Source organism: Belonocnema kinseyi, chromosome 3, assembly GCF_010883055.1.
Source record: "Belonocnema kinseyi isolate 2016_QV_RU_SX_M_011 chromosome 3, B_treatae_v1, whole genome shotgun sequence".
Lineage (NCBI taxonomy): Eukaryota > Metazoa > Arthropoda > Insecta > Hymenoptera > Cynipidae > Belonocnema > Belonocnema kinseyi.
In genome coordinates, this window is record NC_046659.1 from 73,256,877 (window position 1) to 73,270,952 (window position 14,076).

The 14,076-nt window shown below is 28.7% G+C and overlaps 1 protein-coding gene across 2 annotated transcripts in view; it reads left to right on the plus strand.

Moving 5' to 3' along the window:
• The window catches only part of LOC117169732 (cytochrome P450 6k1-like), an 11,598-nt gene extending 5,123 nt beyond the window's left edge, over window positions 1-6,475 (plus strand). The window contains exons 2-5 of one of the 2 annotated variants that reach the window (XM_033356238.1): window positions 2,504-2,875; window positions 3,004-3,188; window positions 3,291-3,605; window positions 6,378-6,475. In XM_033356238.1, the coding sequence (XP_033212129.1) occupies window positions 2,504-2,875; window positions 3,004-3,188; window positions 3,291-3,596 (863 nt within the window). In that variant the 3' untranslated portion in view covers window positions 3,597-3,605; window positions 6,378-6,475. Of the gene's footprint in view, window positions 1-2,503; window positions 2,876-3,003; window positions 3,189-3,290; window positions 3,606-3,655; window positions 3,965-6,377 lie in introns of those variants that run through there. The other variant, XM_033356237.1, reaches the window with a different exon arrangement.
• The last annotated feature ends 7,601 nt before the right edge of the window (window positions 6,476-14,076 follow it).

Here is a 14,076-nt window from a genome sequence, read left to right on the forward strand (position 1 = left end):
TCTAGTATGTATATAAAAAAAAGAAACTACGTAAATCTCACTTTTTACGTAAATTCACAGCTTGCAGCAATAGGTTTCAACAGTACTAAAATGATGTTTCTTTACTCGAATTTTTAGCATGTTTGACGGCCTGCCAGACAACTTTGGCACCACTGAGAAGCTGCCAGTCAAAATTTCGGTTATTGTTTAGCATTCAAACAGTCATTCCCAATGGGTTTCAAGAGTACTAAAATGACGTTTCTTCACTCGAATTTTTGACATTTTTGACAGCCTGCCAGTCAACTTTGGCACCACTCAGAAGCTGCCAGTCAAACTTCTCGTTAGTTTTTATCATCCAAACAATCATTCCCCGTGGGTTTCAAGAGTACTAAAATGACGTTTTTTCACCTGAATTTTCGTCCAGTTTAACGATAAATTGTTGCAAAATGCACGAACTGCTGTTAGCCAGTCAACGAATTTCGATCTGTTGACTATGAAAACAAAAGAATCTGAAATTCTAGTGAGTTCTAAAATAACGTCCATGGAATTGTCGCGAGCACCCGGACATTTGGAAGATTAATAATATCTATATTTTCATAATATATGTCCACGTGGACAAAGTACAGGGGGAGGGTGCTTGTCAACATTTCACGGCTGTATGCGGGGGGGGGGTCAACAATTGGTGAAAAATTGTCCACGTGGTATATGGATGGCCCCTTACCAAAATATTTTGCTCACTACGTGACCATCGTTCTGGGTAAAGTGGGGTTAGTCATTTATCATTGTATTATATTCGATGTTTATAAAGATTATACAATTTGTGGTTTTTTTATTGTAGTGTTTTTTTATTCGATGCACGAGGTCTCAACTTTATGGTTGAGTACTGGGTCTTCACACTCTCATTGATCAATCCATCTAATGGGCCTCTCGTACCATAATATTATATTTTTATTTTCTTGAAATCTTTCAAAATACTAATAAAGGTTCTTTTATCGAAATTTCGAGCAAATTCTGTATTAAAATCTAAATAATGTAAAAACTTCATTATATCCTAGTTATTAGATCCAAAGTGGAGTTTTTCTTCAATTATATATAAAAATAAGATACCACAGACTTTCTTTTAACTAGAATTTATCGATTTTTTAATTTCTTGTAACAATGATTTTCTTATGTCAAATATTTTAATTACATTTGTTTAAATTGAAATTTGACTTCAAATTTTATTATCAATAGCAGAAATCGTGGTCAGTTAAGTAAGTAATATTTTACAAAAAGTTAAATATTTTCAAAAAAGCTTAGGGATAAATTTCACTTTCTAATCTTGAAAAAATATTAAATCATTTTCTCCCTAAAAGAAAGAAATTTTTCAATTAAGATACAATTTTGAATGTTTGATATATTTGAAATTGATGTGTCTTATCATCTCGATATGCGGGATGAGTAGTAAAAAATATTTGTACCAAGATTGGCTAGACCCCCCCCCCCCCCCCCCCCATATTTTTCAGAACGACTATAATCAGCCATTTAAAGCTCTCAAAACACCTCGGTTTACAGACACATCCATAATACGTCTACAAACGCATTGTTTAATGTAATATTGTAACTACACATTCTTGTTCTTTTTTTTGCAATTGAAAATGGAGTGTTTTTGCATCTGTAAAATACAACGTGCCAGCTAACCTCGTATGCTGGACTGCAGTCAGTCGTTGTTGTTTCAAGTCGTATAAAATCAGCAAGTGCCGCGTCTGTATCGCTTATAGTAATATATAATACCATAATAGTATATAATAAAATAATACAAATAAATAATTATAAAAACATAGACTGATAATTTTTCGAAAACACATTTAATGTAAATATAATTATTTTTGCCGGTAAGTAAGTTATTTTTTTCCTACTAACAAACTAGCTTACCATCAAAATTAAGTGCAGTCTTTAAAATAATAAATGAATAATTAATAATGAATTGAAAGAGTAGTGTTTTATAAAATATCTCCAGAACCTTTCTGAAGAATTTGGGTGACTGCAGCCCGGCATACAGTGTTGGTTTACACACTGCATTTCACAGGCGCAAAAACACTATTTTCAATTACAAACAAAAAAGAGCAAGGAGAATATTTTTCGAAAAAATTGCTATGCTTCCCCCAGTAAAATTGACTTTAGAATATGTGGTTAAAATATTACATTAAACAATGCATTTTTGTAGACTTATAAGGGGTAATTCACAAAATACGTGATACGTCTGGGGTTGGGTGGGGGTCTGCCGAAGTATCATTCTCCATGTTAAGACCAATGGAAAAGGTATCACGCATGGGGGGGGGGGAGGTCAACAGTTCCTGAAAAATGTATCACGTATTTTATGAATGACCCCTATGGCTAAGACACGTGTCATTTTAAGAGCCTTATAATCACTCACTTCTGAAAATATGCTTTTTAATAATAAAACTATAGGACTTACAACGCAATATCTCTAAAAACTTAAAAATATTAATTAAAAAAATTAAGACGAATTATTAAAATTTAGGCGTTGGTCGTTCGTTGGAGATGAAAGAAATCTGCGCCAAATTCACGACAGACTTGATTGGTTCCACCGCCTATGGATTAAAAGTTAATTCCTTAAATAACCCAGACGCTGAATTTCGAAAATGTGGAAGAAAAATTTTTACCTATAATATTCGTCGTGCGGTTGAATTAACGTCAATTTTCTTTAAGCCCGAAATAGTCAAGCCCTTGGGTTTCAAATTTTTTGAAAAGGAAAGTACCGAATTTTTAAGAAACGTTTTCTGGAATACAATAAACCAAAGGATGGAGTCAGGAATAAAACGGAATGATCTGATTGACTTATTAATTGAATTGAAAAAGAATCAAGAAAATAATCCAGAACAAAATGGTTTCAGTAAGTACTGTTTCTCTTTCACAATTTATATTCCAATTAAGTTTTGATCCAGAAAAATTATTATATATTTAAATATAATTATAATATATTGATGCAATTATTTTTTAATTAACTTTTTTTACATACAGATTTTGATGGCGACAATTTAGTTGCTCAAGCTGCTATCTTCTTTACCGCTGGCTATGAAACTTCGGCAACCACAATGTCTTTCACTTTATATGAATTAGCTAAAAATCCTGATTTTCAAAAGAGACTGAGAGTAGAGATATTGGATGCAATTAAAAATAATGGAGGAGAAATAACATATAATATGGTATTACTTAATTAAATTTTTAATAATAATATTAATAATAAAAATGAAAAAAAATGAATTCGAATACGTATTAACAATTAATGAATAAATAATTAATTGCAGTTAGTGATTCTCCCTTATTTGGACAGTGTAGTTTCGGAAACTCTAAGAATGTATCCGCCAGCAACATTTTTAGACCGAGTAGCTATGCAAGATTATAGAATTCCAGCGACAGAATTAATAATAGAAAAAGGAACTCCGATTTTTATACCATTATATGGATTTCATTATGACCCAGAATATTTTCATAATCCAGAAATATATAATCCAGAAAGATTTTCGGAAGAAAATAAAAAGTCTATAACTCCTTTTACTTACCTACCATTTGGAGATGGTCCTCATGTCTGCATTGGTACGATCATACAATAATATTGTTCGGTGAGTAAAATATTTAATATTTAAAAAACTTACAATAATTTCCTTTCCAGGCCAACGTCTTGCATTACTTCAAGTAAAACTAGGTTTGGTACATATCATTTCGAAATACGAAATTTCACCGTGCAAAGAAACTATAATTCCAGTGCAGATTGATCCCAAAGCTATTTTGACAACATCTAAAGGAGGACTATATCTTAACTTAAAAAAAATTACCACATAATTTGGACAATTAAAAAAAATGTTTTTTAATGCAGAGCAATTTAATGTTAATTTTAATTTCAATTTTAATCTTAATCGGCTTTCATTGATCTGTAAATTTTATTTAAATATACGATTTTATCCCAACAGAAATTAGAAGTTAAGAAAGAAATGATTAATTTAATTTGGAATTTTATATCCCCTAGTGAGATGGTCTTAAAAGACATTCTGAAATTCTCAGTCATACCGATGTCTTTCATTTTCCACAATGATCCATTAGTCAGATTAAAAGTTTTTTTAACTCGCCAACTTGTTTAATTTTAAATACTCAAAAATCTTTTCAAAAGTTCTACCTTAGAGACTTTCAATTGAAGATTGTTCAGCTTCAAATGCGAGCAATTTAAAATGAGGTAATTTTGATTTTGTTTTTGTTTTTAACAGTTGAATTCTAAAGGTGCACATATGAATAAATGTTCTTAAATTTCGATGATTTTGAAGATCAAAAGTCAAGTTTTCAGTTCTAAATTTTCGAAACTCGATCAATTTTGAATATAAAGCATTAAAATTATAGAATTTCTAAGTGTAAAACTTAACACTTGCCTAATTTTTAATTATGAAATGTAAGATGTATTAATTGGTGATTTTGAAAATAAAAATTCAAGTTTATATCTCGAATTGTTTTACGTTGAAGAAATTTCAAATATAAATATTAAAATTGACAGAATTTATAATTGTAAAACTTAAAAATAGAGAATTGAAAGTTTTTTTTTCAAATAATTCAATTTTGAATATTTAAAATTTTGAATTCCTAAAATTTAACGATTTTTAATTTAAAATTCTTAATTTCGAAAGATTTTAGATTAAAGGCTCTTCAATATTTAATGCCTATAATAGAAAATGATGCAACTTTAAATGCCTCTTTTGTAACAGTTCACTTCTGGAATTTAAAAATAAAAAATGATTAAATCTAAATTTGTTGTTTGAAGTCTTAAAAAAAGACTGTTTTCAAATATTTTAAAGTTAAAAATTATTTTTTTATTCCTGTCAAATCTAAATATTTCTTGGATTTACTGGATATTTTTTTTAATTTTTAATTTTGGGAATTTGAAGCATTTTGCTTTAAAACCTCCTACGCTCTTACTTGAAATTTTAGAAAACCATTTTAAATGTTTTGAAATCTCTTTCAATTTACTCTTAGAGTTAATTTTTCAAGCTATTAAATCATTTAAAATTATCCCATGAATCTTATGAAAATTCTTTTTAATCTTTTCAGAGTATCTAAACTTTCTAATATTTTAAACTTATTAAAAATTGTACTGACAACTCTTAAAAATTCTGCAATATTAAAAACAATTGTTTTAAAATGTTTCAGATTCTTCTTTAACAATATTAGAAATCTTCACAAATCTTTTTAAATATTTTTCAAAATGATGTTTTCAAAATAAAAAAACCATTTTAATTTTAAAAAAGCCTATTTTCAAATCCACATTTTTAAATAAAATTTGATATATTTACTAGTTTTAATTATTTTTTGATAGTTTCAAAACTTCTACGTACTTCTCAACCTTACACAAGCTTTCTTAAATAATTTGTGATATGGCCAAATTGCAAAAATGCTAGTTTTAGAAATTTCTCGAAATAATTAAAAAAGTTTTGTAATTTTTATCCATTTTCTCTTAAAATTTAATTCAAAAAATAGAAAATCATTTGGAAAATTTGCCACGAATTTTGATAACATTTTTATATTCTCTTATTCAGACCCTGCACAATTCAGTTTACCTAATATTTTTTCAAATCCTGACAAATTAAGCACATTTTCTTAAATCTTTGCATTCTTTTTCAACACATTTCGAAATATCCAAAACTTAAAATCTTTCTTTTAAAATACAACCGAAACCATTTGAAATTCGCGCAGAAATCTTTAAAAAATTGAATCTCCTTAAATCGTTCAAAATGATTAAAACGCTTCCACATTTTTTTTCAAATTATATATAATAAATTTTTACTTATAATTTTTGCTCTTCTTCCGCTTTGATTTAGAACTTACTTTCTTTAGCTAGCATTTTTACTTTTTTATTTTTGTTCCCACAATCATTTTCAAGTCTATATCTCTCTTTATCGCCGTTAATATTCTACTTTCATAGATGCATTTGCTTCTTTTCGTTAACGGCTACGCAAATTTCATTATTCCATTACACACCACCAGACATTCTTCCTACCATCGCAATGCCACACACTTCAGTCACACTTCTAACAATGATTTTCCGGAGCATAGTCCATGCGCCTTTTATACCTTTACTGGAAGCAGATAATTTTAGGCCTAAAAATTGGTATATTTATTAATAAATTACTAAACTAACAGAATATTTGATTTAAGTAGAAAGGTCTAAAGGCCATTATCAGACGCTTCACCAGACATTCTTCCCACAACCGCAGTAACACACTTCAGGTGCACTCCTAACAATGATTTCCCAGAGCATAATTCATGCGCCCTTTACACCTTTAATGCAAGTGGATTATTTTAGGCCTGAAGATTTGTATATTTATTACTAAATGACTAAACTCACATAATAGGTGATTTAAATGAAAAGGTCTAAAGGCGATTATCACACGCATCACCGGACATTCTTCCTACGACCGCAGTACCACGCACTTCATTCACACTATTAGCAATGATTTCCTGGAGGATAGACCATGCGCCCTTTATACAGTTAGTGCAAGTGGATTATGTTATGCCTAAAGATATGTATATTTATTAATAAATCGCTAAACTAACATAATAGGTGATTTAAGTGAAAAGTTCTAAAGTGACATTATCATTCCATCACGCATCACCGGACATTCGTCCTACCACTACTGCACCATGCACTTCAGTCACACTTTTAGCAATTATTTCTTGGAGCATAGCCCATGCGTCCTTTGTACCTTTAATGCAAGTGGATAATCTAACGCCTAAAAATTAGTATATTTATTTAAAAATTTGTAAACTAACAGAATAGGTGATTTTAGTGAAAAGGTCTAAAGTGCCATATTGACGTATACGTTTATTTCATTCACTTACTTTCATTTACAAAAAACTACTTGTTGATCGTGGCTGCTTTCTCATTTTCATGATACAGTTGACTACAGGTTAGATTTAAAATCTTAAAGTTAGTCTTCTATAATATATTATATTACGACACCTTAGAATCAAACGGAATGATAGATATCGAACCAATCAACGGTACGTATCTTTTCGAATGGGTCGTTCAGTGCTGAGAAAGATTATTCTATCGAAAAAATTTTCAAATAAGATTCAAAATATCAAAATGGATCGAATACTAAAAATAAATAGTTAGCAATAATATTATTTGAAAGCGGCTGTCCGAGCTTCTATTTCATGTTTTAAAAAGTCTTTCAGGTCTCTTCGGTTTGGAATTGAGACACTGAAAAAGTAACAAACTAAAATTGTAAATTTTCTTTAAACTATTAAAATAATTGTCAGCACTGGACTTGACTCTCCCACGCGCACATAATATTCGGAGATACTTACAATCATGTTACAACATACGTATGTATAATAACGATAGTCACTCGCCAGCGAGCGCAGCAATTTTCTTAAATCTTCATATACATCAGGTAAAACCAGTTTTGCATATTATGCACATAATTACGATTCTTCATTTAAGAGTTCGAGTCAATATTCTTATCTAAATAACGGCTTAACGTACGAGAGGCGCGGGTAGAATATGGAAAAGAAGATGGAAAATATCGAATTTTGTACCGAATTTTTCTCAGTAGAAGTTGTAGAAGTCATATTTCTGGTGTTTGTACAGCTTCACATAGTCGGGAAGTCAATAATAAATCAAGCTTCTGTGGAAAAGATTTGAACTAAAAGTTAGAAAATGGGGTTTTGTTTCTGATCATAGTTCTTGGGCATCGTACACTCAGAAAACGGTTTAGTTGAATCGAAAGCTTTTTTTCAACCATAGAATATAGTTGAATGGACAACAAAACATTTGGTTGACCCACCCAGATTTTTTATTTGTTTTAACCAAATCATTCGGAAGATTAAGTATATATCGTTGTTCAACCAAAAGGGTTTGTTAGGTCAATTAAATATTTTGCTCAATCAAACAAAAATACTTTGATTCAACCACATTTATCCGTAACTCCAAGAAAAAGTTCTTTTGGTTCAAGACATTTTTTTCAGAATTCACGAATAATATAATACCAAATTAATAATAAATTCCTGAGAATTTTTCTAGCATATCAATGTGACCGTTCATTGCTATAAGTCATGCAAAATCAAGATCCTAATTTAAAAAATGATTCAGTTTTCAAGTGGAATTCGGAATTATTTAAATTTTAACGCTTTAAGTTTGAATTAATTAGTTCTAAAAGTTTCCAATTAGAGAGTATATTATTTATCAACTTTTTAGATTGATTGAGCTTTTAAGGTTCACAATATAAAAATGTTAAAAATTACAAACCCTAAACATATAAATCTTGAAAATTGAATAATTTGCAATTTAATACTTTTTAAATTTGAGAATTTTTCATCATAACTTTTCAAATTGTAGAACTTAGCATTGTAAATGGTAAAACTAAATTTTTTAAATTTTGTCAATTTAAATTAAAAATTATGCGAGTTTTAAGTTTTATATCTTAAAACTCTTTAGTTTGATGTTTTACATGCGAAACTTCTTCAATTTTGAATATATATAATTAAAAACCTGTCTTTTGATTTCTAAAATTATAAAAATCATCAGTTTAAAATTTTTTATTAATATATCTTTAAAATTCAAGAGTTTTAAACGGACAACTGCATGGAATTGTAAAAGTTCTAAATCATTTTGATGTTTTAAATTCAACATTTTTACCATTAGGAAGATTTAGAATTGAAAACTTAACTTTTCATTTCCAAAATCATCCAAGCTTAAGAATTTTTATTTGCACATCTTAAAATTCTATAGTTTTCAAAATAAACAAATTTATTCTGTTAATAAATTATTATATTCCGTATAAATTATTCCGTTATTTAGATGATTACCATTTAAAATTTCATCAATTTTGAAGATTTAATATTGGAAATTGTTGACACCTTTATACTAACTGTTTACAACTTTAAAATTGAAGAATTTCAAACTACAAAATGTTAAAATTGAAGAAGTTTACATTGTTAATCTTCAAAATTGAGATTTTAATTTTGACAATTTACAGTTGAAAATGTCTGTAAAATTGATAATTAACATTAAAAATGTATTTAATTTGGAAGATTTAGAATCTTTTGTTTTAAATGCTTAAATTCGAAGACATTTGATTTTAAGTTTAAATTTTTTATTTTTAAAGATATCCAATTTCAAATGTTTCAATGTTGCAGCTAAATATTCAAATATTAAAAATATCAGAAAAATTTCACTAATAAATCTTTAAAAATTGCAAATCTTCATTTAAAAAATTTTGAATTGAAATATTTAAAATTTTTTGTTTTTAATTTTCACCGCAAAAGATTCGAAATTTTCATCTTGAAAGGTTAATTTTTAACTTTTTAATTTATTTTAATTGTTCATTTAATTTTGTAATTAAAATTAAAGTGGTTAATATTTGAAAAGAATAATTAACAATTAAAATTTTTTAAATTAATTTTAAATGATTAAATCTGATTGCAAATTGAAATAGTTTAAATATAAAACAAATTAAATATGACAATTTATGGTAATGAATATTTTGTTTCAGTTTTAAGTAAAGTTCGTAATTATTTACTATTCAATACTTCGTAGTAGAAATTTGTCATTTATAATGTGCCCCATTATAAGATCATTTAATTTTGGACTATTTTTAATAATAATTCAATTTTTAAATTTATGATTAAAAAATTGTCCATTTTGGACGGTGAATTTATTTTTTTATAATAGAAAAATTTTTCTGATAGATTTCAATGTAAAATAATAATTTTTTTAATAATGAACAATTCAAAGTTCTAACATTTTAGGTGCTTTCACTTTCAAATATTGAACTGAGTTTTTAATTTCAAAATTGCCCAATTTTGATTTTTTAAATGATAAATTATTTAAAATAAAGAGTTTACAATTTTCAATTATTCAGTTTTAAACGCCTTTAATTATAAATTATACATTTTTAATTCTTTAAATTTGAAGCGATACAATATTCAAAATTCTAAACTGAAGTTATTAAATTATGAATCATTTGAAATTATCCTATTTTAGAAATTGCAATCTCAAATAATTCAATTGCGAGATTCTTCGATTCAAGATAAAATCGCTAAATTTTATTTATTGTCTAATAAAATTGTGCAATTTTCAAAATTTTAGTATGAAATTATTTAATTTTGAGAGCTTCTGACTTAAATTTGTTTACTTTCAAACACTCTGTCATTTTTTGCAAAATTTTAGGTCACCTAAATTGTTTAATTTGGAACATTTTTAATTTAAAATTGTTCAATATATTTGTTTAAACTTCTAACACTTTTGATTTAAAGGTATTAATTATTAATAATTTTCAAACCAATTTTTGCACATCAGAAGTTCAATTTTTTTTAAAGAATGCTTCGCGGAAAATACTATTATAACCTCATTTAAAATGTTATTTCTCGGCATGATTTAAATTTTAGAAGCTCAAAAGTTAGAATATTATTATTTACTCTCAAATTATATGGCGTAAGAAATTGCAACTTTTTTCGTTAAAAATGAACATTATTTAAAAAAATTAGTTATTTTTGAAAAAGGTCGGATCAGTAACTTTTAATTTAGTCTTAAAATGTTCGCAGGATGCCATTTAACTGCAATAAAAAACAAAATCTTATTTTCAAACTAATTTCAATTAAAATAGGTTCCGATGTACCATGAAAAAACAAAAATCACGAAACTCTACCTACTTTTAAATTGACCTCGTAACCATAATCGTGATCAGAGAATTTCCTGACACACTCGGAAAAATTTTATTCAAACTGAAATAAAATTTATTTGACCATTTAGCAAAGACAGGAATATATGATAATTATTCCTACAAATATACAAATCTTGCTCCTCGAAAGTCTGTTAGGAAGAGTACACAAATAAATAATAATGATAAAAAATCAGGCACAAGTAGTTTTTTAACGACTATAGTTGGTCGAAACTATATTTACCAGTTTTTCGAGCAAAAAACTAAACTCTAATCGTCGCCGCTTGACGGTTCGTCGGAGTGATTGGAAATCTATTTACGAGGTTTCGAACCTACTGCGAGTTGCGTAAAAAGGTTTTACCTATTTTGTCACTTAAAAAACGAAAAAAATGCCCAAAACTAGTTGGGATGACAATAGTAACGTAAGACTAGAGTTCAACAATACATGCGGTTCAAACGTCGCAAAATGGGCACTTTTGTTGAATTGTGTGTTACAGTTTTTTAAACATTTTATAGGAATCGCCTAAAAGAATTAAATATTTGTCTTGGTTGTAAATGCATTTGAATAAATATAGGCAAAGTGCTAAAAACGTTAATTGACCTTGAAAATCTTTGTTAAAGTTGACACCTTTGATCATAAATTTTCAACCCTGACTTTCAAGGTCAAAATATTTTTATACTGTTTTTAAAATATTTTTTCTATCAAAAACCAAAAACAGTCTCGCACTGAGAAGTTTCATCTTATAACCTGTTGCGAAAATAAGTTAAAAAATTTATATTTAAAACAAAAATTGAATTTTTGTTCTTGCAATTAACCAGATATGTCCAATTTTCAAAATTTTTGCAATATTTCAATATGTTTAAATTAGTTTTAATAAGTTTTAGTATTTGATTTTTTTGAAATAATTAAAATTTTATTTAAATCATCCAAAGATGCTCAATGTTCAAAAATTTTGTAAGTTTTCAAGATGCACAGTTTTTCAAGGACAAAATCTTTTTTTGATAAACATCAAATCATTTTTTTTAAATGTTTAACGTTTTACAAACTAATCGAAAATTTTTTGAATATGCAGGAATTTTATCGCAGTTAAAACTTAATTTGAAAAGATTTGGAGACTGTACCAATTAAAATGGCCAGACCTTCAATTTATTAAAAATAAGTGGAAAATTGAAATTGTTTGAAAAATAATTACAATTTTTTGTGGGACGGTTGAATAATCCCGAATAATTAAATTCCTGACACTGTAAAATTCACGAATTGGAAAATTCTCGAGTAATAAAATTCTCAATTAATAAAACTTCGTAATAATAAAATTCCCGACAAAAAATTGCCAAATTATAAAATATCGTAACTAGGAAATTATTGAATTTAAAAAATAATTTTGTTTTTGTTTTTAATGTCCAAAGTTTCTAAAATTACACAGCCACACAAAAAAAGTGTGCGGATCTGGTAACAAGACACACGTATTCCTATGGAGATTGGGGCGCTGAATTCAAATTCGGCATCAAAAATCACCATCACGTCATGGTTGAGCCATAACCTCAAAAAATGACGAAAACTTATGCACTGAGGCAAATAAATTTAAAAATAATGCCAGTGATGCAAATTTTCACTTCAAAAACATGTCGACAACTGTAAAGGATCAACCCTTGGCTGATATGAACTTATTTAACATAACTTTACCCAACAGAACCTGACCTCACATAACCTCACGAAACACTGATTAAACACTCATTAAACTGATTATGTTGTCCCGTTATGTTTGCGGTACCGTTTGAATCAGCTTGGGCTTAACCTGCAAAGAGGTCAAACCTATCCTAACCTAAAAAAATCTGACCTAACCTAACCTAACCGAATCTAACTTAACTTCACGTAACACAATTAAATTCATTGTGTTGTCTCGTTGTGTTTGCGGCACCGTTTCATTCAGCTTCGGCTTAACCTATCCTAACCTAACAAAACCTGACCTAACCTAACCTAGACGAATGAAATTCAACCTCGGGTGTAGCTATGTAAGCGTACGGTTCTCAGTCTTAAATGTGTTCTATATTTAATAGGTTAACTCGATCTTAACCTACAAATGAAGGAAAAAGGACACGTTATAACAGGCAGAAAATAGACTGAAGTAAGTCTATAAATCAATTTAATTACGGTAAAAAGCAAGATAAAATGTAAACACGAAAGATAGTATAAATATATCAATTAAGTTTAAGAAAAGCAGAGAGAAAAAGATCTTGAATAAAACTCTTATTCATTTGCATGTTTAAGTTACAGTTCTACATTTTAATTGATACAAACATTGTCAGGTTAATTGAAATGGGGTCAATTCTACTTGTAGTTCTAAGTTTCTTCAAATGAGTAATGTGTCTAAATTTTGAACCACCTGTAGTACAATGAAATTAATTTTATTGTGTTACAACGGGAACACTTAAGTTAAGTTGTCTTGCGTTAAGCAAAATTTCGTTAGGTTCTGTTAAGTTAGATTGATTTGTAGGTTAAGATCGAGTTAACCTATTAAATATAGCACACATTTAAGACTGAGAACCGTACGCTTACATAGTTACACCTGTGATTGAATTTCATTCGGCTAGGTTAGGTTAGGGCAGGTTTTATTAGGTTAGGATAGGTTGAACCTCTATGTAGGGTAAGCCGAAGCTGAACGAAACGGTACCGCAAACACAACGGGACAACACAATGAGTTTAATTGTGTTGCGTGAAGTTAAGTTATGTTAGGTTAGGATAGTTTTGACCTCTTTGCAGGTTACGCCCAAGCTGATTCAAACGGTACCGCAAACACAACAGCACAACACAATCAGTTTAATTGTGTTTCTTGAGGTTAGGTTAGGCTAGGTTAGATTTATTTCTAGGTTAGGCTCGAGTTGACCCATTCGATGTAGCACACATTTGCTACTAAGAAAATATGCTTCCAGAGCTTTATGTGTAGATCAATAAATTTCTGTTAATTCAGGTTATGTGAGGTCAGGTTATGTGAGGTCAGGTTCTGTAGGGGAAAATTATGTTAAATAAGTTGATATCAGGCAAGGTTTGATCCTTCACGGTTGTCGACATGTTTTTGAAGTGAAAATTTGCATCACAGGCATTATTTTGAAATTTATTTGCCTCAGTGCATGATTTTTCGTCATTTTTTGAGGTTATGGCTCAACCATGACGTGATGGGTGATTTTTGATACCGAATTTGAATTCAGTGCCCCAAAATCCATAGGAATACGTGTGTCTTGTTACCAGATCCGCACACTTTTTTTATGGCTGTGTTATAGTTCAAATTTAAGGGCATGTGACACAGCTAAATACCTATATTACCGACCACAGTTTTTCAGTTCACTGAATGTTTTTTTTTAACCTAAGAACTTTTTTTGTAAATAAAAT